At 47.7% G+C, this 23,173-nt stretch overlaps 1 protein-coding gene across 5 annotated transcripts in view; it reads left to right on the top strand.

Annotated features, from left to right (window-relative positions):
- The first annotated feature begins 423 nt into the window (after window positions 1-423).
- RHBDL3 (rhomboid like 3) overlaps window positions 424-23,173 on the top strand; it is a 43,840-nt gene continuing 21,090 nt past the window's right edge. Inside the window, exons 1-3 of one of the 5 annotated variants that reach the window (XM_032448319.2) lie at window positions 424-1,452; window positions 4,386-4,409; window positions 17,963-18,046. In XM_032448319.2, coding sequence (XP_032304210.1) covers window positions 1,333-1,452; window positions 4,386-4,409; window positions 17,963-18,046 — 228 coding nt within the window. In that variant the 5' untranslated portion in view covers window positions 424-1,332. Of the gene's footprint in view, window positions 1,453-4,385; window positions 4,410-17,962; window positions 18,047-19,184; window positions 19,673-21,425; window positions 22,546-23,173 lie in introns of those variants that run through there. The other 4 variants (XM_015879879.3, XM_015879881.3, XM_085523128.1 and 1 more) reach the window with 4 other exon arrangements.

Genomic DNA, 23,173 nt, shown 5'->3' with positions numbered 1-23,173 from the left:
GGCTGGCATATTTTGGCAGGGATGTTGTGTTATAAGTGAAGTGGGTTAGTGCTTCTCAAGGGCTGGGTTTGGTGGGCTGCCCTTATATATTGGAGGGGCTCTGGCCAGCAGCATCAGCCCAGATGGGCCTTTGCCTTCAACAGGGTTGTGCTGTTCCCTGCTATGTGCTTTGGGTGCCGTGGATCACTGCTAAGCACCCAGGTTTCCCATCACAGCGTGGGACTAATTTGACCTACATCAAAAGTGATACACAGCATGGAGCTCTTGGCAGCTGTGGATGGAAGAGGGAATCTCTGCTGTGTGCTGCTGGTGGATGGAAGATCCCACTGCAGTTCCAGAGGTATTCTGTATGAGTTTGTTTGTTATTATTATTTAGCTTTTCTTCTTGCTGGCTGCCTTTTAAACAAATCTGTGAGGAAAAGAGGGAAACCCTGCTCGGTTCTGTCCTTGTGGCTGATGTCTGTGTGACCTGGTATTACAGCTCCTGTGTCACAGGCTTGGCCTGAGGCTCTGCATCCTCTGCCCCCGTGTTCCTCTTTGCCAGCACAGCGCAAAGCAGCAGCAGCAGCAGCAGCAGCCCGGCCCTGCGGCCCTGCCCCCGCCAACCTGCTATTCCCGTACTTGATTGGAAGAAGCTCCAACTGCTGTATTTCTGCCTTCCGTCAGGGCATTCCTCAACTTCCTAATCCAGTCTCCAGATGATTAAGACGCCCATCTTAACGTATAGGGAGAAATAATTACGGTGAAGGATTAAAAAAGCCTCGAGCCCGAATCGCGAGCATCCCCGGGCTGAAGAAGTTAGGTTTCAAAAGCCGCGGTAACCCCGCACTTGTTCAGCGAGACCAAGGGCGCACGGAGCCGGCATCTGGGAACGGGACCGGCGGGGTAACGGGCCGGGGGCTGCGACCCTCCAGGCTCCCCCCGCCGTGCTCCCCCTACCTCTCCTCGCCGCGTCCTGCTCCTCGCTCTGCTCTCCTGGCCGCTGCCTCCGAAGCCCCCGGGGCCGCGCGGTTCCCCCCTGTCCCCCCGCGGGGGCCGAGCCCGGGGCTGGGGACGGCGCCCGGCCGCGGGGGAGGGAGGATCCGAGGCGGCCAAGTGTGAGCGGGGAGGGGTCACCTGCCCCGTCCGGAGCCGGGATGCCGCCCGCACGCTGTGTCCGCGCTAATTGGATGTTCCCTGGATGGAGGATTTCCTCCCCTCCCGGCTGCGGGAGTCATGAAGGCAGGATCGGCTGCGCTTGAAAGTTTGCCAAGCGGCAGCTAGGTTTAATTTCTTTAAGGATCTGGGGAGAAGGGGGGGAGGCGGGGGCTGGAGGGGGGACCGTTTCCAAGCATGGGAGACAGGCTGCCGGAGCCTCACGCCAGCTCTTCCCCTGCTGTGGCTGCCGGCTCAGAAGCGGAAGAAATCGAGGTGCTCGACTCCGAGGATGTCCTACCTATGGCCGCAGAGGATGTAAGTTTCCTTTGCTCAATGTCTTCACCCCTTTCCTCCGTGCCTGGTTAATCGGCTCAAGCTATTTATATATGAAGTCCGGGCCGGGGGGAGGAATAGGGCCGGTGACCCTCTAGGACAAGGTAAAGGCTCCGGCTCCATCCCCGCCGCTCCCTGCCCCGCTCTCCCCTCGCCGCCGGGTAAATGCGGGCTCCGGGAATCGGCCCCGTCCCGGATAAGCCCCGGCTGCGCTGTCCTGGCCGGACCCCCCTGTCTGCACGGTGCCGGTGGGAGCTGCAGCCCCGAACGAGATGCGGCTGCCGGGCTGCAGGCGGGGGGAGCGGAGCTGAGCGCGGAGGCGTCTCTGGAGGCAGGAGAGGGGACAAGCCTCGGCTTGAGGGGCTTCCCGGGGACAGAGGGCTTTTCCAGAGTCCCAGCCTCTCGGAGGTGACTGATGTGAACACTCCCCGTTTCCACTTCCAGCTCCCGAACAACAGAAGGAAGTTTTCCCCCTGATTCGGCAGCCTCCCTTCACCTTCAGGGCTCCGATTGCACCTGAGGATAGGTTAATTCGGTACCGTTCTGTCTCTGCTCACCCAGCCTAGAAGGACACCGAGTGATCCTGCGTGCTTTGAATCAGCTCCTGCCGGGCTGAGCAGCAGAGTCTGCAGAGCTGAGCTGGTCGTTCTGCATCTGCCAGAGGCAAGAGCTCGCTCTGCACCTGTCTGGGGGGGGATGAATGCGAACAGATCCTGCATTCTTGGTGCATCCTAGGACTGCTTACAGCTCTCCTTCCCAGCAAACTCTGGGACGTGTCTGCTCAGCCTGCAGAGATAAGCTCTGGCTCTGCGCTCCGTACACATGATGCAGTGATACTGAATGTCTTTCTGGTGGGCTGCCTCTAGGACCTTGCACTGGGTGAAAGCGGCGCTTGTAGTTTAAGCTTCCAGCAATGGCACATCTCCTTTTCTCTCTATTTCTATGGTGTTGCTAGTGGAACCCGCATGGGGCTGCTTAGGGGCAGTGCTGACTCCTGTTCCTCCCAGCCCCTTCTGAGTCCCCTAGAATTTGGTTGCTGAATTTTCCTCCCAGAGGGCAGCAGTGGAAGTGCACTTGCCTGCTGGAGCTGCTTTCCCCAGGCTGTATTTGTTAGTGCTGTACGTTCAGAAAGAAGCACGTACTGCAGTTTGTCCTCTGCTACAAAACCGCCGGGCAGTTGGCACTGGATCATGCCCAGTGAAGGGGATATGTAGTTTTCAGGGGAAGGGATGGCTTTCAAGGAACTTTCAATGAACGTGTTTCCAAATCCAAGTTCTTCCTTGCATCTGACTGTGACCTTGTAGGAGAACTGTGCTTTTGTGCCCAAGAGAAGTGAAGTGCTGAGTGCCTGGCAGGACTGGGCTCCTGGCTCAGTGGGCAGGCTGGGAGCTTTCCTCAGTGAAATCTAGATTATCATCCTAGTTCTGCTACTGACATGCTGCTCGACCTTGAGGTAGGACAGCTTGGGTCTGATCCAGCTCGCAGTGTTACTTACGTTGGGATCTGCATTGTTATTTGACTCTTGTACCTTATTTTATCGACTGCAGGAAACATAGCTAGGGCCTGCAGTTGCATTGCTTATGGGAAGCTGCTGAGACCTGGCAACAGATATGGCAGAAGCTTGAGGTATCGTGTATCATCTGCAAGTCAGAAGAGCAGGAAGCGGTGCGAATGCCCTCCTTCTGCACAGCCAAGGATTTCCTGCTGAAACAAGCAGGCTGCAGAGCATCATCCCTGAAAATTCAGGCTGCTCTGTGCTGGTAGTGTGCTCCCCTGGGACGTAACTGGGGGCTGATTTTCTGTTATTACATTTGAGAGTCTGACGTGAGCTTTTCTGCTTGGCCAGCAAGAGCTGACCCAAGGTTAGCTCTTTGTATGTTGTTAGCCACAAAAATATTACACAGTGGATACTTGGCTGTTACAGCCTTGACAGCGTGTGAGAGCTCAGCTGTGATGTCATTACAGCACTCAGAGCAGCATTTCACAAGGCCAGGATTCAAGCAGTCCCAAAATGTTCTCTTTAAACTGCTGGGCTGATTTATGATGATGAATGGGAGTTTATAAATGGATGTGGATACGGGGAAGGTGGGGACCAACAGCTGAACTGATTAAATGGAATTCATTGTCCTGATACCCCACTGTCACTCCAGTCAGTTCTGCTTTAGATCAGCCTACCAAGGGAAAGAAAATATTCTTAAGAGAGTTGGATATGACTCTCACCAGAGCTTTCTGTTGCATATATCATAGTGAGGAGAACTTGTAGAGTGTTCACATGATAGTCTGCATTGAAATGGATGCACAGCTTTTAAGACAGATCTGGAACAGAAGTTATGGGAGTAAATCCATGTCATAGATACTCTCCATCCTTCTCCCCTTCCGTCTTATACAAGAATTACCTATTTTTCAGATGTGGACAGATGTGATTCTGAGACCTGATGGGTTATCACAGGCCTTGCAGCAAATCCTTGCTGGAGTCAGCAGCAGGCAGAGGGCTCAGAACCAGACAGGGCAGACTGTCAGTGCTGGGCCACAGTGACCTGTAAAAGCATTGCTGTCTCCTCCCTCCCCTCAATGTACACCAAGCTGTCTTGATCCTGGTGGATAAAAAGCCTTTTATTCCTTGCTTGCTTGCAAGTAGACAAAGCAGAAGAAAACAGAATTAACACATGAATGTTCTGAGTTCCTCTTAATTTGGATTTGTAAATGAAAACTCTACTCCCTGTGGTTGGTAGATTCTCCTGCCTCCTCCCCCCGGAAGGGTAGGTGCTTCTGGGATGAAGAAGGATATTGGAAATGGCACTAAATCATTTGGTTATTTCTCTGTAGAATATATTTCTACAGTTTATTGCATATTAATGTCGTTGCTCTTATACCTTCTTTTCTTCTTTTTCTTCCCTTTATGCTTTGCCTCTCAGCACTGGAAAGCTCTGTTTGATCAGGTATGTGAACAACTGATGTATTGTTTCTGTCCTGTGAGCAAAGAGTGGAACCCTCACTTAATTTCCTCTGCACTAGATTTTGTGTGCTTTTAACGTACCATCCAGGAGCTCCGTGTTCCCAGTTCCCAGCATGCAAGTCATTATCATCATTACTGCTGTGGGCCTTTGTTCCTCATCAGAGCTGCCAGGGGCAAAAGCGGCCCAACCCAGCTGCCCTCCCAGCACAGCTCTGGGCAGAGCTGCTGCAGCGGGTGCTCTGACCACTGCACTGTAGCCAGGTGAAATACACACGGCTCTGTAGAGCTCTGAGTTAGAGCTGCTGAGAATTTGGGCTGCAGATTCTAGTTTGTAAATTATGCTTTTAGCTGCTTTAACGGACATGTTTGCTTTCTGGTGTTCCTTCCATCGTCCAGGCTGAAATGTGAAGCAGCTATAAACTGAAGGGTTTTTCTAGGGTTGACTTGTTTCTAAACTGCACCTCTCTCTGGGTGGTGGTCATAAACTTCTGTGCCCTTGTATGTCTGTGTAAGTGTCACCTTCTGCAAGTGAACTTACGGTGATGCTGGCATTGTCCTGGCACTGCTAAAGTTCTGATGGGTTTTTGTCCCCACATTACAAGGAAGTAATCTTGCTTCTGTATGGCTGATCTGCAGAGCTGAAGGCTGCTGTGCAGCCTCTGCAAAAGAATGTTCGTAGTTCCTTGGGGGTCTTGTTATCATCCAGACAGAAACTAGACCGTGGTTCTGGTGAGTGCATGTTTCCATGTGCTCAGCCTTGACCAGCTGCTAATCCACGTGTCCAGACTGCAGTACATTTGATGTTGCTCAGCCAAGCAACTGGCAGTGAGGAATTAGGTTACTATGACTGCTGCACACAACTCAGTTGTGAGGTGTTTGAATTTGCCGGGGCTCGTAGGAAATGCTGCTCCTCCAAACATGGGTTCAAGACAAGTTGTTTGTGATCTGAGCTGAATGTTTGCTGCAGCCACTTGGAATTCTCTCCTGTCTCTAGAGTTGGACCTTATTTGGAGTCTGATTCTACAAGCATCCTTTGAAGTCATTGAGTCCTTGTGGGATGGGGATCTTGGCTGGTAGCTACCTCAGACTCAAAGGACAGAATGGGTAATTTCCCCCTGGACTTGTATGAATAGTAGATGTCTTTTGTGGGGGGGCTGCAGAGACAGGACTCTGATAATTAGCTATGTTTCAATTAGGACTGCGGTGGAAATCTAAGCCTTGTCTGTAAGGCTTTGTTATCAAAGAGAATGCAACCTGTGACTGCTGGTTGTGAGTCCTGAATACATCAATAAGGTCCTTGTTGCCCGTGGGCAAAGCCGAGGAGCTGACGTCTTCCTGGAGAGCAATATCAGCTCTGCAATGCAATTAGCCCTGCAGTGAATTACAGGATGCTGTTTGTCATGGAACAAGGTTGCTATCCCAGCAGCTCTGTGTTGGTAGGACAGAATGTTTTGTTTACCTCTAACTGGCAGATGCGTGTCTCTATGTGAAACATGAGGACAGTCTTATTGCAGCTCTGCTGGGAGATACAGCCTGGCCTTATGTATGTGTAGTGAGGAAAGGAGTGGCCAAAGATTTATGTGCCCTGTGCAAGTTCAACTTGTGGGCTGGGACCAAACTTAAGTCACCTGTTCTGCTGGGGCAGCGGGCTTCTGCATTCAGCACCTCCCAGCAGGGCAGCAGAACAGGAGAAGACCCTGGGGAAAGTATCAGAACAGTTGGGGACCCTCCCCCCTCATCACCTGAAATGAAAAATTCAGAACTTCTGGGTGAGTATTGCTCTCAGCCTTAAAGCGGTGCTCTTCCTCATTTTTAAGAAGTAAAAACTAAGATTTAGCAAACCTGCAGGTCCAGCTCTGCTTCCTGGGCTTTGATGTTCAAAGAACCCCCCCCCCCAGAACAAAATCCAGAGCATTTAGGGGGGTCACCCAGGAGTTTGGGAGCTGATGGACAGGCAGCTTTCCAGTGCTGCAGCCAGAAAGCTACAGCACAGCTGCTGCTTCATGCCGTGCTGAAGAGATGCATTTTTTATGATGAGGCCACGGCCCTCGGGCAGCTCTAACTCACTTTTATATGGGAATTCTTATAGGGTTTCATACATTTATTTATTGTGCTCATAAACACCCTCCACCCCCCACACACATTAACTCTGCATCTGCTGCCTTCTACAGAGCATCACCATCACCAAGCACAGCACAGGCTGTGTGGAATCCAGGCTCTGAGCAGAGCAAAGCACTGCCTTTCTCTGTTCTCCACTGCACTTGGGACTGTATTTGCTTATTCTTCAATGGTCAAAAATGTTCTATTTTGCTTATCTTCAGATAATCTTAAAAGTGAGACAGTCCTGGCAGGTTCATGCTTCTGTGTGCTACCAAAATCCCTCGTTAATTCCCTTGCATGCATGTCCTATTTGAATTCAAGCTGGATGATTGCTCCTGCTTTGCTACGTCCTTTCTAAGGCCTTGGGTGCCCTTCTTTGCCTCTGTGTCCCCTGTGTCCCTGCTTTAGAGGAGACTGTAGCTAATCGGTATTATGCAGCCCTCGGCCATACTGGGTGAAAGGGACTATCTAAGAGGATGTTGTTCTTTATTAGGACCAACCTGCCTTCCAGAGGTGGCTTTTAGCTGCATTAGATGCCAGGAGCTCCTGTCGTCTCCATCCCATCCCTGTGGCTGATGTGATTTCAAGGGTGAATTTATAATATCAGCCCTCATCTTGGAGTTCTCACTTCTTCTCACCCGTACCTCGGTGTGTCGTCATGACAACAAACTTGTTTAAAATAGCCCCACACACAACTCTCCCCAAAGACCCTCCTCTCTGGCGCAGCACCTTGATTCTATTGCTTGTCAATCCAGGCTGTGTTTTTGTTGCAGCTGCTTTAGGAATCCTGGATTATTTCCTGAGACTCGCACGTGGGTGTGATGGCAACAGATGAACAGAGTTTATGGGGAATGCAGAGAGATGCCAAGTTACCCGGTCTGTGTGGGCAGCTAATGGAAAAGTTGAGCTCAGAAATGAGGCTGCATGATTGTGGACCAGGCGTGTGCTTGTCAGGAAGGGTTCAGGGGCTGACACTGCCAGCAGTGGGTGCAGCTGAACCTGCTCTGTCTTAAAGCATTAAAATGTTCTTGAAAATGTGCTGCCTTTGCAGCCTCCTTAAATCCAGGGCTGGTTCCTGCATGGCTGAAACTGCAAGAAGCAATCCTTAAAAGCAGGCCAGCTGCGATCGTGGTTGGTGGTAACTGAGAAAGGGAATTACTTTGAACTTGATGAACCCTCATGTTAACCGTGCCCCTTTTCTCAGGATAGGCTTTAACACAGCTGAGCTATTTCCCATGCTGTAAAAGAAGTTCCAGTTTGTTTACTGGGACACTGTTGAGCATCACATCACACTGCACTTTGACAAGTTTCCCTGGCTGCTGTTGCTGGCTGAGGGCTGTGGCTGAGGCTGGGAGCTCTCTGTGGGCACTGGTTTGTGCCTGGTGATTTTACTGCTTTCTGACCACTTGTGTTGCCTCGCTGGTTGTTGTGGCTTCACTGGGAGCAGGCAGAGGAGAAACTGCAAGGTGGGGAATAGGAAACGATGTCTGTGTGAGCAGCAGCGTGGGGGGGAGTCATGTGCTGCCTTTAGGTCGTTACCTGGATTTTGGACTTCTGCTCTCCCTTTAGATTAGGGCCCATCAGAGCATTATGTCCACATTTGGGCAGAGTGGTGCTGCTAAGAGGTTAAGGGAACTAGAAATAGGAAACAGTCAAATTTTGTTACTTTCCCATCTGTATTGGGAGACAGAATCAGAGGTGCTGGTGGGAAGGCTGTTCAGAATGACAACAGATTAGCACCCAGGCCTTAAAACCAGGGTGTGCCCTGTCTGCTTATTGGACACATCTATGAATGTGACTAGAAGCTTTCTCCCCTTTCCCCCCCTCCACCAAGCTGTGCATTGTAAGGGGGAAAGACACTTTACAAGGGTCTCTTGGCAGTGCACAGAAGGGGTTCTACATCTGCCCCACGCCTTGAAGTCTAATCTCATTTACAGTTGTCAGCGTGGGCTGCTGGAGGAGCTGAAAGGCAAAGGACAAGGAGTGAGAATAGATTAGTCTCAAGCAGAGGGCACTGGGGGTGCACCTGCCTCTGCCCCGCTACCTTGAGGAGGGGCTGCAATGGCAGCTGGGCATGTGTCATCTGCTGCTCTTTGAGGCGGCGGGCCATGGAGCACACGATTAATGACTCAAGGGGCTGGGCTTTTATGAATGATAAAGCCCTGGGATTTAGGCAGGGCTCTCAGGCCTCTTTTTTTTTCTGAGCAACGCCATCACTTTACATTTCTCAAGTGTCATTTTGGGTGCAGGGAGCTGCTGTCTGTGACCACAATGCTTGCCTTTCTCCTCCCTCCCCAAACTGCGCTGACCTTTGTCATGCAGCATTAACCCTTTGACTCCTTCATTTTGGGGTTAGGAAAAAAAAGATTCCCTTCAAATTCATTGCTCTCTGGACAGATTTGAAGGGAAGAAGGGGCTGGTAATAGAGGATCTGGTTTTGCTGAAGGAGATTGGTTAGTTGATGCTGTCTGGATTGTCAGAGGCTCTTCTGAATGTAGCAGGAAAAGGGAGATAGGGATTTATTTTCCCTTTAGTCAAGGAAGGAAACTGAGGCACTGAGCAGCAAGTGCTTCTGCTGGATAATGCTTTGTATTTCGCCTTGTCTGAATCAGCCTCTTTCTGTCCCCAGCGTTGTTACAGTGGATGGCAATCTCCCAACGCTCCAGGGCTTATGCCAAGATTTGGCTTTTTGCCATGATAGCCTGGAGTGACTGCTCAGCATGAGAAAGCTACCTGGGGATCATTAATCTTCCCACTTCTTGCAGGGTGAGCAGCAAAAATTCACAAAGTTCCTGCTTCATATTCCAACACCACTGCACGCTGATCAGCAGCCAGACCCTGAGTTTGATATGGGTCCCTGCAGCACAAATGGTTTGTGATCAGCCACACCACCTCCCCTTTCCCTGGCTATTGGGATACTCCTCTCTGCAGTCCCCACCAGCTTGTGTGCTGACAGTTGGCTTTGCGTGATAGCCTTGAGCATGAAGCTGGAAGTAAAAGCCATCACTATGAACCAGACATCAGCAGTGTAACAAATGCGGCACAGTGAAGCTTGTGCTGGTTGAACTAGGCTTCTCCTGAAATGTTTTAAGGAATCTTAAGAGACACACTGAAAAGCACATGGACGCTGAGTCAGTCTTACACAGCTCGTGAGTTACTGGCAGCTTGCTGTCTCTAGATCTGTAGAAGGAAGGCTTCCTACTCATTACACATTTGTGTACCTTTGCTGCCTGAGCTTCCTGAAAACCCGTGTGTTAGAGAGAAGCATCTGAGGGGCACAGCAAGCTGCATTCAGGCCGTCGTATCCCTGATCCCAGCTGCAGTGAGAGGCTGTGGTAGCTGCACTCGGCAATTCCAGCTGAATGTGCTGGGTGGGTTTTAGGCACATAAATCTTTGCTAATGCATTGTTCTCGAATCCTGTCTTGCACACAGAAAATCACTGAAGCAAACAGAACATTTAAGCCTTCGTGTTTAAAAAGAAAGGAGGGGAAAAAAAGCTGTAAACACAGACTGGATTGATGCCATTCTGCAAATCAGCTGGTGTATAGTGCTCTGGCTATGTGCTCTGTTATGATGGAGGGGAGAGAGGAGGAAGAGATCATCCTGTCTCCTGAGGAGCAAACCCAGCTGCCTAGCGAGTTGAAATGGTTTGGAGGTGTTTTTCCAAGCCATCAGCATTTATGTCTTGGCATTTACAGGCCTTTTAAATTTACTCTCTACTGACCTGGGAAGTGTGTAGTAGGAAGATGATGTTCTTGTTGCCTTCCTTTATTTGCAGAGAACACAAATGTACCTGGGCACACTTGCAAATTAAATGCAGCATTGGGCATGTTTGAGTTTGGCAGCAGCAGAGAAGCTGTGATCTCTCTCTGCCACCTTGTTAGATATCCTACAGTGTGTTGGCCTGAAATCACCTTGGTGCCAATGCACCTGGAGACAAAATAGCTGGAGTCCCAGTGATGGGCTGAGCTGTTCCAAAGCTCTCCCTGAAATGTGGCAATTCAGCTCCCTCAAGCTCCTTTGAATACCCTTGTCTCCCACACGTGTGCCCTGCATACTGCATCCTTCCAGCAGCTACCTGGTAATTCTGAGTCTGCAAAGTGTGCATGTGTTTTAGTGGGTTTGGTCTTATTTATTTATTTACCTATGGGGTGTTCTGTTGGAGTAGAGCTACCTTGAGACTGACATTTTGCCTTGGGCTGTCTTCCGCAAGGGCTGCTGCTGCTGTCTCATCAGCTGCTCTGGGACAAACACAGAACTTCCTGATAGCAACTTCTCTTCCATGTTTAAAAAGCACAAACCAGTGAAGAGTTGTAGATCTGTGGACGTGACCTCATTTAGCAGGTACTGATTAACAGAACCAGTGGGTTGTTCTCTGTGCCACAGAATTATCAATAGAATGCACAGAAATCTCACATGGACATTGAGTTCCTTCAGCTCCCAACATTAAACTCCCAGCACCAGCAAGATGCAGAGGATGTATGTATTCTTAGTATATGTTCCTGTTGCTTAGGAACAGCTGTCTGCAGTGACCCTGTGTTGCTGGTGAGAAGAGTAATGATGTATGAAACTGATGTTAAACAAGCAAGATCAATCTTCCCCCTAGGAACTGTTCTTCGTGTTCTTTGATACTTGACATCCTCTGTAAGTAGTGCGTACTCTGGAGTTTCCTGAGTTGCAAGAGGGAAAAATAAGTGAGGTAGTTGGAGGCAAAGCTGTTTGTGACTGCCATCATACGTCTATTGGTGTGATGGAACTGGAACCTTCTGCTGCAGTCACTGACTTCCACAGCACAGGGAGAGGCCAAAGCCACATCTTTGTATGAATGAGTGCGGTGGCCAGTTTGTCTACCTGATGGACTAAATAGGAAACAGCTTCTGTGGCAGGGACAGTAGCAGCCTGACTTCATGTGAAAGCTGAGTCTGGCAAGGTTGTAAATGCTGAAAGGTCTTCAACAGGACAGGTGCATAGGGCTGCTTCTCCCAGAATGATGATAGCTGGAATATCTCTCAAAGGATTGTAATGTGTTTGAAACAGATCTTTCAACCTTATTCCCTCTGTGGCCCCAGAGCTGAGAGTTGCCCTTGCTGCACTGATTTATGGGATCATTTAGGATTGGTGCTGGTGGCCAAGAAGAGCTAGAACAGAAAGTCATTTGCTAGCTGCTGATTTATGGCCATAGTAAACAGTCTTGAAAAGCACAGTGAGAATTTTCTGGACCTTATGCAGTTCCAGCTGACTGGTAGCTCCAGGCTGTTATTTGACCATGCGGAGTAATAAAACTAATTAAATTTCAGGCCTACCACAAAACCAGCTAGTTCATGCAAAAAATTACTCTGCACTTGCAAGCAACAGTGACTTTATAGGCTTACAAACCTGTATTTAATGACCAAACATGTAGTATGGTGCGTGAAGTACGGCATCTCTCTGCTGTACCACTACAGGATGAAGGAGTCTGTCTGCACCTACCTGGGGGAAGGTAGTTCCTCCCTGCTGGGGGAAGGGGTTGTGTGCTGGCCAGTTCTGTGTCTAGATTTCATACAGGCAGAATATCTTTTTCTTGTGTCTTGGTAAGATAATTGTCATGATTGTCAGTAGCAGAGCAGATAATTGGAATCTGGAAGAGTCCGTCTCAGAGAGAAAAGCTGTGAGGTAATGAGATTTAAAAAAATATTTATTTACAAGTTTTCCCTTCTTTTTCTGATGGTTGTGCTTGAATTGTCATGGCACTCGGTGCCAGATAGCACGCATCTATCCCAAGCTTTGGTTTTCTTCTCCAAGCTGAGTGTTATTGCAAAGCTATTATTTGACCTAAAAGAATTGTGTGCATACTCGCTGCTATAGAATACTGCTTTTTCACACATCAAATCGAGTCCCTGTAGATTTTCACCTCCCTCCCAGATCTGGCAGACAGTGAAAAAGGGAGCTATTTTTACTCTGAAATGTTCTGTTTCAAACGCAGAGTATTAAATGTAGTTTTCTCCTGACAGGCTTCATGGCTGATTGCTGTAAAGCTCCATAACTTTAAAGAAAGGAGAAAACTTCCTACAGGAAGGGAAAATGTTGGGATTTTGGGACTTGATAGATCAAGTGGGTCTTTCTGCCTGACCTTCATCTTCATCTTGGTGTTGCATGCCAGATATAGCATAATGGCTCAGATCTGATTAACCTCCATGACTTTATTGTGTGTCTTGATTGGATTATATGAGGAGTTTTTTTGCCATTTTCTTAAACAGGTGCTTATTGCTCTGAGATCTGAGGCAGGCAACAAGTTAGAGTGGCTATGCCTATGAATAAATGAGTGGTGTTTGCTTCTTCCCCACTGCTCACTTAATTCTGCTCTTCCTTTCTGCATATTTTCTGTAGCTGATGCCTGTGAGATGTGCCTGGGTGAACAAGGTGTGGGTCTCACCCAGCAGCCTGGGTGCTGGACACAGAGCACCTGAGTGCAGGCTGCAGTTCTGTCACTTATGGGAAAGACTTCTGATGAAACTCTGCATTAACCTTCCATATTTTTTTTTTTTTCTCTGAACATTTTAGTTACAAATCAGGGCTTGATTATTCTGCACTGTACATGTTTTGATTTTGGTTCTGGTTTTGCTTGTATCTCATAGCAGTGGCTGTGGGCTGTTGGGAATTGTCCTTATTCAGCACTGCAGTGGGCCTCCTTCAAGGACTTCGAAGCTCATTTTCCAGTGTCAGTTCATTTAATTTCACAAGTTGGAATAGGGAATAAGATCACTGATCATGTCCTGTTACAGCGGAGGACAGGCTGCTACAGACCTAAAAAGGGGCTGGAGACCCTTGGATTTGTGATCGCCCCTCACTCCCCAAGGTGCTGCTCAACTGCATAGTGCCCAGTTGAAAGAAAGGAGGATGCTTTTACATGACATTTATCCCATGTCCATCCATCTGCTGACTTTTATTTCAACAGACTTGAAATTGAAATCTTTCTACTTTCTGTAGCTGTAATTGCCTTGGGTTGGACACTGGAGGGGCTCATCCACCTATGTGGGATGACAGAAGGTGCACATGCTGCTGAGAAGCTCTCTTTCATCTGTGCACAAAAAAAAGCGAATTGTAGGTGTGATATCGGATCCCTGCTCTGTACTGTGGCAAAGAATAGATGTACCAGCACTGTTTTAGTTGTTACAAGATCAAGAGAGCTGTTACGTTAAGGATGATAGTATTTAATGTCTGGTTTGGCAAAAGGGCTGAGAATTTGTCTAGGGTTGTGAAATATGTCCAGGTAAACTGTCTTCCATAGTATGCAGTAGCATAGGCTTTAGTGACCTGGTGAATGTAGAATGTTCTGTCCTTGCATGGATCTTGAGTGCATTTCAGTTGTGAGCACTGCATGTATTGCATTTACAATTTCCGGAGTGTTCATTCTCCCATTGCATCTGGGGAGTGATGCCTTCATGGGGTGTGCGTTTGTAAGACATGGACTTTGTGGTGCTTCATGTAAAGCAAATGTGACCATTAAGATGAATTATGGTGGGCATTAGTTTCCTTTTTTCAGATTTAATGTATTAATGTATTTCACATCCAGTGGCCCCTCAGCAGCTTGCAGGCTGGATATGTAAATTGGGAGCTGCAAAGGATGTCTGATCCATTAATAGGTGGAATTTGATGCTCATAGAAATTAATGCATTTAAGGTTGCATGGCAGTGGCTGGCTTGAATTTTTAAGTCGCCTGAATATCTCTTGTTTGAATTCAGTGGCTCAGGCTATATTTGCTACAAAAGCAATGCAGATAGAGTGGCCATATGGTTATAGAGGGCTGCCTGTTTTATCTGCGAGTATCACTTACACTGTTTGTGTATCAAATGTTATTCCAAAGAAGCTGTGAAAATGTGAAACTTGGTGATATTTGAAAACAAAGCATCACAGTTCAGATTCATGTTGTCCGTGGGAATAAGTCCTTGGGGATGTGTTCATAAACTGTTCTTCAGGGAAGATGAGTTTTAGTAGATTCATTTTCATTATTAAGCATCCATGGTGGGATGTACGTGACTGGAAGCGTTCTGCTGGTCTGTACAGATCTGCCACTGTGGGCTTTTACACACAAGACAAAATCATGGCCCCTCTGAAGGGTTGCCCCTTTGCTTCCTTTGGGCCCCATGCTGATTTCATTACTAATTTCAGAAGGGTAAGGACTTTTCCTGCTTTATTATTTTTAGTGTTTCTTTAAGCACAAAGGCATAGAATTATTTGTTTTATTTTGAGGATTTTATTAAAGCAAACAGCATTCACCCCTCCTGGGAAAGCGTTTATGTGACAAATTTCAGTTTTCAAGCACGTGAGGTGGTGGTAATGTTAAGAGCTTCTCTCTGAAATCATCGCTGCTTCTCGCTTTTCCCTTGAGCTCTGAGACACAAACACTTCAGTTCTTCTTTGCTTAATGCAAACCTGGGGTGAGGAATAGAAGCAGCAAATACACAGAGAATGTTGTGATATGCACTGCAGAGCTGTGCTAAGGAGAAAGATCATTCAAGCTTGGATATTCCTTTTTCCCCATGGATTCTAAGGTTATTTTAATTAGTGAAGCACCAAGCTTTGGGTGGGGCAGCAGGGGTTTGCAGTCTGCTATGGGTTGGTCGATGTGGTAGTTTATGTGGTAACTGTGCTGAAGTTCTGCTATTGCCTGACTTACCCTATTTTTGAAGATGGCTTCTGCTGAAATGTCTGTGCATAGAAAGAGCTGAATGAAAAACACACTTCCTCTCTGATGGGGAAATACTCAGAGTTCACATCTCGTACCAGTGGCAGGTCTGTGTTTATCCTGAGTGGCACAGAAGTAATGCAGGTCTCAGAGCAGCTTTACAGCTGGGCTGCATCTACTTCCTTTCAAGCGAGAAGAAATAGTGAGACTGACTGTCACTGCCTCACATCTGCTGTAGGTGCAGTGTATTTGCTGTCCTGTGTGTGTCTATATGTAGTGGTTACTGTGGGGCTGAACAACGCTAAAAATCTTGCCTGTATGTCTCCTGTCCAGCTCCCCCAAGACTTTCACTGTGATGAGCTGAACCTGGTTGTATTTGTTTTCCATCTGTCCTTTCATCCCTCATCTTTGCTATTGTTAATTGTTAGCATCTGGCTTGAAAGATTGCCTCTTAGCGTGGTGCTGATGGGGTGGTTGCACAGAGGATTAAGGCTGGAGTGGATTGATGAGAGGCAGTCTCCTTGCAGAGGGAAGTTTGCCAGTTGTGTGCAGGCTCATTGCTGCTGCTCTTCCAGTTACTCCAGTTCACGTCAGGTCACAGGAAAGCGCTGGTTGCAGCTCCACTCCCCTCACTGCAGCCAGCTGCTGAGATGTGGCCTCGTGCACCCAGCAGCTGTGTGGCTCTACAGGACTCACTCTACTTCAGCTGCATCGCCCCATGGAAGTGTTGTCATACCTGCATCATTGGGTGGTTTTCTACTGTGCAGTTGCAGTGCTTTGATCAAGGATGTGGGTAATGGTAACAACACCGTGGGGCACAGGCAGTAGCTGAGATGTCATTCCTTACTGCAGCATGCTCCCTAGGGGGCAATATGTCTGTAAATCACACAAGTGCTTTCCTGCAGCTTTGCTTGCTTTCCATTACTACTTTGGCTGCCAGGATCCTGAAAGCACAGGCTCCTGCACTTCTAAAAGTACTTAGCCTGTATTTCCAGTGCCCTGAAGCACAGCTGAAGGCCCCACTAAGCTCACTGAATCCAGGCCCCCGAGAGATTATATTTCTTTTTGCTTTATTTGGTTTGCTTTCCTGTGGAATCTGCCTTTTCCTTTACATGCACAAGATGCTGGGGAGAATCCGCTGACATTTCAGAAGATAGGAGCTTTCCTCTTTCTGCCTCAGTTTCTGATCTGTCCCTCAAGGCCTCAGAAGCTCTTGTTGTCCTTTCCCAAAGGGGATATGTATCCTACCATTAACCAAACTGAATCTGTTTCCTTGCAAGTACACTGTGAGGCCTGAAGGCACATTTACTCCTTGCTTTCAATTGAGATGTCCCATAATTAGGACAAACTGGCAGAAACTCTGTACTTTCAAGCTCCTGTATCAGGAAGGGTTTCCGTGTGTGTTGGTGCTCTCAACAGTAAGAGTTGTTCCAACAAATAATAAATAAATACAAACTTCTCTCTCTTCTATCTGTTCTTCATCCCCGTGTCCTTTTGGCCTTCCCCAGCTCTCCCTCCTTTCCCTCCTCAGCTTGCCTTGAAGGGCTGGGAAAGCTGGCGCTGCCGCATTATGTTGCCTGTCTGATTGTTTTGGGGTTGTGTTTGTGCAGGGGAAGGTCACGGAACAAAAAGACCACCAGGCAGGGCTGGGCAGGGGGGGTTCAGTCCCTCTCCATTCAGTCCCTGTGGCAGTGGGTGGGAAGAGTCTTGTTTGTATGACAGGATTTCAGGGGGTGATGACTTTTTGTTTAGGTTTCTTCCACGGCTGCTACATGGGCCCTGGAAGGCTGCAACAACAATAGAGCGCCTATATGAGATTCGTGGGGCTGAAGAGTGCTGAGATAACCAAGAGGCAGAGCAGTCATTGCAGGGCTGGGTGTGTGGATGCTCTGGGTGAGGTGTCTGTGTTATGTCCAGATTTGGTGCTGCGGAAGCTCTTTTAGGATGCCTGAATTCTGTGGGCTGAGATCCTTAGCTGGATAAATGATATGAAAATGTCTCTTTTTGTGGAATAAAGGTTGTAAGGTGGGGGAACAGCTCCATGGATCTGTTGTAGTGGCTTTGCCTCCCTGAGTATTTTTCAGTCTTTTCCAGTCAATGCCTTTTATTTGCAGTATCTGCCTCATTCCTTGCCTATCAGCTCCACACTTCCGAGAGCATCACTGCTTTTAGACAGGACTTGCTGTCCTATCATCACTGTCCTCATAGCCGTCTCTTGCCCTCCACCCTTACAAAACATCTCAGTCTGTATTTGCTGTTGGCTTATATGAAGACCAGCATTGTCAGGGAGTCATTTCAACTGTCCTGAGTTCATCTGTGTAAGAAGATTGACCAGCCTGTGACAGTGCTTTTACCTTGGCCATCTGATATGGGACACTTAGATCTGGGGAGCAGGAAAGAATTATAATTCCATCTGGATGTGGGTTGGTGGGGGGGAGCAGTTTGGTCCCTTCCTTTGTGGATGCTGCAGCCTTCCTTCCTGGAAGGGGATGACTTGTCAGTCACTGGCTGCTGGCAGCACAAGTCTGTCTGATTCAGAGGTAACAGCTGCATCTTCCCAGAGACACAGATTCCAGCAACCTCCAGCCTGAGCTCCTGGCTGTCCCATCTAAGAAATCCTTCTCCTGCACAGTATTTATGTATGTATGCATTTATTTTTAGTAGATGCTCCCCGTGTTTGAATGCTTCTAGACTTAGTAGTGAAGTGCCTTGTGCTGTCATTCCCCACAGTACCTGTAACCTCTCCTGCCTGTGTTTGGATTTCTTCCAGAGAACTAGCTGTTCCTGCAGGCAGGCACTAAAGGGAGAGGAAAGCAGCTGGGATGGAGTGCAAATCAGGAAGCAAGCTGAAATGGTATGATCTTTTGACCCAAAGCAATGGCTAGTGCTGTTAGAGCTTGCTTGAACTGCTACAGCTGCGCAGCTCACATTCCCTACATTAAATTAAGAATTATTCATATCTCTCACCTTCCTGCCTAGTGCTGTATGTGACGTGATGTGCTAGTACCCAGGCTAGTAGATAGAGAACTAAGACACACTTCTGTTTGCAGTTACATTTTTTCATGGGCTCAGCTGTCCTGTGAAGCTGCAATGTTCAAGCTTGCCAGAGCATCCTTTCTGCAGACCCTGGCTGTCCCTCTAGCACAGCTGTATGCTTGTGTATTCCTGTGCAAACACACATCAGCCTCATGTCCCTGCTGTTTCCAACAGAGACTCACTTGGGCATCTTGTTTGTGGATATCATCAACCTCAGTGTACTTCCTGGGTGGTGCTTTGACCTTTTGTCTGCTTTAAACCTTACTCAAAAATCCCCCCATGATTATTTGTCAATTTCCAATTTTTACTAGTCTGTTACTAGGTGACAATGTAGGAGTGCCACGTGGAGGTGTCTGGAGCACAGGCATCTTATCTATAGTCACATTTTAAGTCTCCTGCATCTTTGGGTGAATTAGGCCTCTGCCCTGGGTTCATGTTATATAAACACAAATGACAATTTTCTAATGAATCTTGGCCTTATAGAATTTGAGGGAATTTCCTCTAAATTATCAGCGTTGAAAGCTAAGGCAGATCCATGGGGAAGTCTTGGCATGACTGAAATCTCCAAGTTTTACCTGGAAAAGTTTTGTTTTGAAAAAATTGTCCTGGTGTTAGAAACTGATGAGAAGCTCTGTGGACAACACAGATGATAAGCAGTGTTTCTGTGTTGCACAAGCAAACTGTGTGTAGTTGGATAGTGTCACACTTGCATCTGCTGGGTTGATCCTTGCAATTATCTTGCTGCTTTATCCCACCAGTTATTTCCATGTCACTGGCTCAGTTTTGCTACAACTCCTTTTGACAAGGGCCGTCTGGCCTTTGGTGGCTGCTGTTTGAGTTGTGCTGGGTTCATGAGAATCTGCTGTCTGGGGGCAAAGAAGGTGTCTGATGGTGGAGGGATTATACAGGGGTAGACGATGGTAACGCTGTCTGCTCCAGGCAGCTTTTCTGCTCCTGGATTAAAGTTCATGCTGTGTTACTTGTCTCCCTCCCTTTAAGGCCTTGTTATGTCTGTGTGGGAAGCTATTCTGTTTGCAGCGTTTAACTGTGTGCCACTCTGCGCTCTCTCTGCCTCATTTCTCCTCCCTCTTCCCCCTTCCATTCAAGTAGCATCTTTCACTTTTCCCCATTCAGGCCTGTCTTTGCTCTCTGCCCTGTGTAAAGCTTCCGTGCCTTCCTTACCATTCATCACCTTTTTGCTCATTCACATCCCTGCTTGCCTTTCTCCATTCATCTGGGCTTCCTCTCAGTCTGCCTGGGCTGCCCTCTCCTCCTGCCCCTTCCCCAGTCCTCCTTTTGTGTCTGTGCACTCCCTTTTCTGTGACCGTCTGATGTGCAGCAGTTTGCAGCAAGCTCCATGAGGATGCTCTGCTAGAAGCTGATCCCACTTGGTGGGCTAATTAATCCCCAGTGGGACTGTTTGAGGAAGATTTCTCTCTTGCAGGTGAGCAGACTTCCCACTTTCCAGAGTTGCAAGAATGATGCATGAATAAGAGAAGTATTGCCATGTCCTAAATGTCATTTTCAGTCTGGTCTTCCTGTCTCTCCATCCTGCCTTGTTTTCTGCTTTGTTTTCAGTTGTTGCAGGTCTGGGGCTGGGGGGGTTGAGTCACTTTAAATTTTCTATTGCCGAGGAACGTGACTTCCATTCTTTCAATTGTGCTAGCTCTCTAGTTATGGTTGTTAATCTGTATCTTCTCCACCTATTTCTTCTAAACGTCTGTATTTGGGCTGTTTGTTCCTGCTGGAAATGTTAGACCTAGACCAGCAAAGCATGCAAAGAGACAAAGCTATGTGGAGATTGGGCCTGTGGTTGTCCTGTTAGTCCGCAGGGCTGGACTTATGATGTCTGATTTATGACATTCAAGACTGAGCTGTAAGCTGCTGTGCCTGCCTGGCCTATTGCATTGGTTGAGGTTGTCTGTCCAGCAAAATGTGCAATATGACCAGCCCAGGATCAAGATTAAAAATCATATTTCCACCTAAAAATAAATAAATAAATTGTTTTTGAGTGACTTGGCTTCTTTCCATTAGTCTTAATGCACTTGTATAAATAATAGAAGAGGAAGAAGCAGAACTAGAGAAGGTTCGGTCTATAAACACATCTTTCTGCATGAAGTCTTGTGGCAGAATGGAGGACATCTCCTGCCATCCATGCCATCTCTTTAATCATGTAATTATCTTCCTCATTTTCACTGCTGCATCTTCTTCCTTGTTGCTGATAATGGAACTTCTGTTTACTCTGGCTTCTTTCTGGAGTGTGGCTTTGGTTTCAAAGCCAGCACAGTGGTGTATTTTGAATAATTTAGTTCTGGGTGGCTTGAAGGCTGTGTAATTTCCCAGCTGAGACTGGAGGCTGATTCCTGTAAGTGTTGTGCCAGGAGGCTGATCTGGAGCACGGCAGCAGGATTGTTCAGTGGTGGGTCACTGAGGCAGCAGAGGACTGAAAGCTGATTCAGCAGGCCCTGTGAGTGCATCTCGGCTCTCTCCACTCTGTGTCTCAGGAGGACTTGCAGCAGGATACCCACAGACAGAGAAAGGAGAAGGAAGGAGCTGCATTTAAAAATGTTCTTGGTGGCTGAAACGTGGATTTTGGGTACTTGCCTGAGCATTATATGCTTTCCCAGCAGGGAAAGAATTTCCTGGGGTCTCTGAATTCAGGTTTTGCTTGGTCTGTTGTAAATCTGTAGTTGCTTTGACCTAGATCTAAAATTCTATGGAGTAAAAGATGTAAGAACAGGAATTCTTCATGGTGTCTGGCTGATGGGCCTTTGTCCCAGTCATCGTTGGCTTTGGTTTTGGAAAGGCTGATTAGTTTCTCTGTATGAAACCTTGGCAGAAGGCCACCTGTGTTCATGTTCTCCCTTGTATTGTTTGGCCTTGTGGCTTGCTAATTGCACTTTGCTGTTGTAGTTATCACCCTGTCATGCTCTGTAACTACTACCCAGCCTTCGCTGAGCAGGGTCATGCAGGCACAGCTACATCACTTTTGCCTTGTAAACAGAGAAGCCAAGGCTCACCCCAAGAAGTCTGCTATGCCAAGGATCAAGCCTTCCCAAAACCTTCTTTCCTGTCTGCTTAATAACTGGACAGTGGTGCATTTTGAATCTCCAAAGAAAAGGGAATCTTAGACTAGCTCCCTTCATCTCCACTTCGCCCTGTGCTGCACACAGAGAAACAGTTACACAAATCCAGGTGATGGGCTGTGTGTTCAAGTGCTGAGATAGTGCAGAGCTGGGGTCAGTGTGAGGAGGGCTGACAACCAGGCCCGTCTCTTCCACAAGTGAAGGCACTGCTGAACCATGGAACAACTCCATTTTGAAGGGAGTTAATTGAATCCCCAGCTAACATCCAAATTAGATAAATTTCTTGGAGCCTTGCCCCTTATGAAGAGAGCTTATGATTGGAGTGATACATTCTCTCCGTGCCAAGACAAAGCCCCTCAATGTGAGAAACCATGGTTGGTAGGAAACTGCTCCTGGGTCAGATCTGCAATTCCAAACCCAGCCAAGGACCCTCAGACTGTGCCCAGTTCAGCTGTTGATTCTCCAGCTGCACTGATGCCCCAGAGAGCTGTTTGCCAGGGAGCAGAGAAGCAGCTGGCTGTGCTGTGTGAAGCGCCTGCCTTTTCCCAAGACACCCATTGTCTGTCTGCAGTATCAGCCTCCACCCTACTTGCTCACTCAGCCGTGGATGATGTGTCTTTAATTAAAGAGGAGGAACAATGTGGGATTATTTTCTTTCCTAATCTGGTTTCCTATTTCTATCAGGCTTTGAGCCCCTCCTCTTATTTTAGTCTTGCGGTGCTGTCCTTGCTTTTATGGAGTGTTTGCTCTAAAATAAGAAATAGGAAAACCAACAAACAAAACCCCCAGCTTGTTTGGGCTAAGGAATTAAGATCTTGGGTCAGATGGCTGCTACAGTCATTAACATATTTACATTTTTGCTTAAGAGCCTGGTTGAGGATCAAGGGAGTTAGGAGTGATTGTCATTGAAATGTGGAGGAAACCTTGCATGAAATTGCCATAAGTATCCCGTTGTTTGGGGGCGGTGGGGGGGCAGTCAGCCTTCCCCAGCCCTGCAGTGGTTGAGTTGCACTTGTCTGTCCAAGTACACGGGCAGAGGCAGAAGTAACCAAGCATAAGGAAGCCCCTGGGCTGCTTTGGTGCTGGGAGGCTCAGTGCTGTGGGGCTGGGGCTCAGTGCAGCCATGCTGGCTGCCAGACGCTGTCCAGCCTCCCTGTGAGACAAAGGTGCTCGATTGAGCTTGTGGGACAAGTGGATCATCATGGATAAGCACATGAAGCGCCTAGCAAAGGTCAGTTGCCTCTTTTTTAATTGATGGACCCAAGTATTGTGAGTGTGTTATTGCTGGTTGCTTTTGTGGGCTTGTTTTGCAGGACTGGCTCAACTCAATTTCCATGGCTAGTCATGATGTCAAAAGTAGGGTTTGAGGTGGTTTGCAGTGTTGGGATGGATTTTGGGTGTTGTGGTGACAGATTAAAGTGTCTTTATTTGATTGGATATAAAAAAAAATATTGAAACAAAAATGAGAGAATCCCCTTACAGCTGGGGTTTACAGTAAAACATTCTGTTCCAGTTTGTTGATGGAAGCTGTGATCCAGTCCTGTTCTGAGGCAGACGTTTTCAGTTCAGATGCCACTTATTTACTGTTTTCCCATTGCTCTTTCACGCTGCTCAGATCCACGATTTTTCTTCAAATTTATTTCTAATTGTCATCAATAACAGCCAAAATGAAAGTTACACGCAGTAATGTCAGAGGGGGAACAATGCTGCCTAAGGCAGTGACAGTGCCTTCTGACACTGCACTGGTGGGAGAAGCAGCAGAACCTTGTGTCCTTGTGGGCTGGTTGGAAGTTCAGAACTGCTTGTGTAATCCTTGGTCACAAACTGTCTCTCTTCAGCATGCTTTAAAGCAGAACAAA

Source organism: Coturnix japonica, chromosome 23, assembly GCF_054131305.1.
Source record: "Coturnix japonica strain WE chromosome 23, WE-NBRP24, whole genome shotgun sequence".
NCBI lineage: Eukaryota > Metazoa > Chordata > Aves > Galliformes > Phasianidae > Coturnix > Coturnix japonica.
Note: the sequence above shows the minus strand (reverse complement) of the source record. Positions and strands in the feature narration are given on the sequence as shown.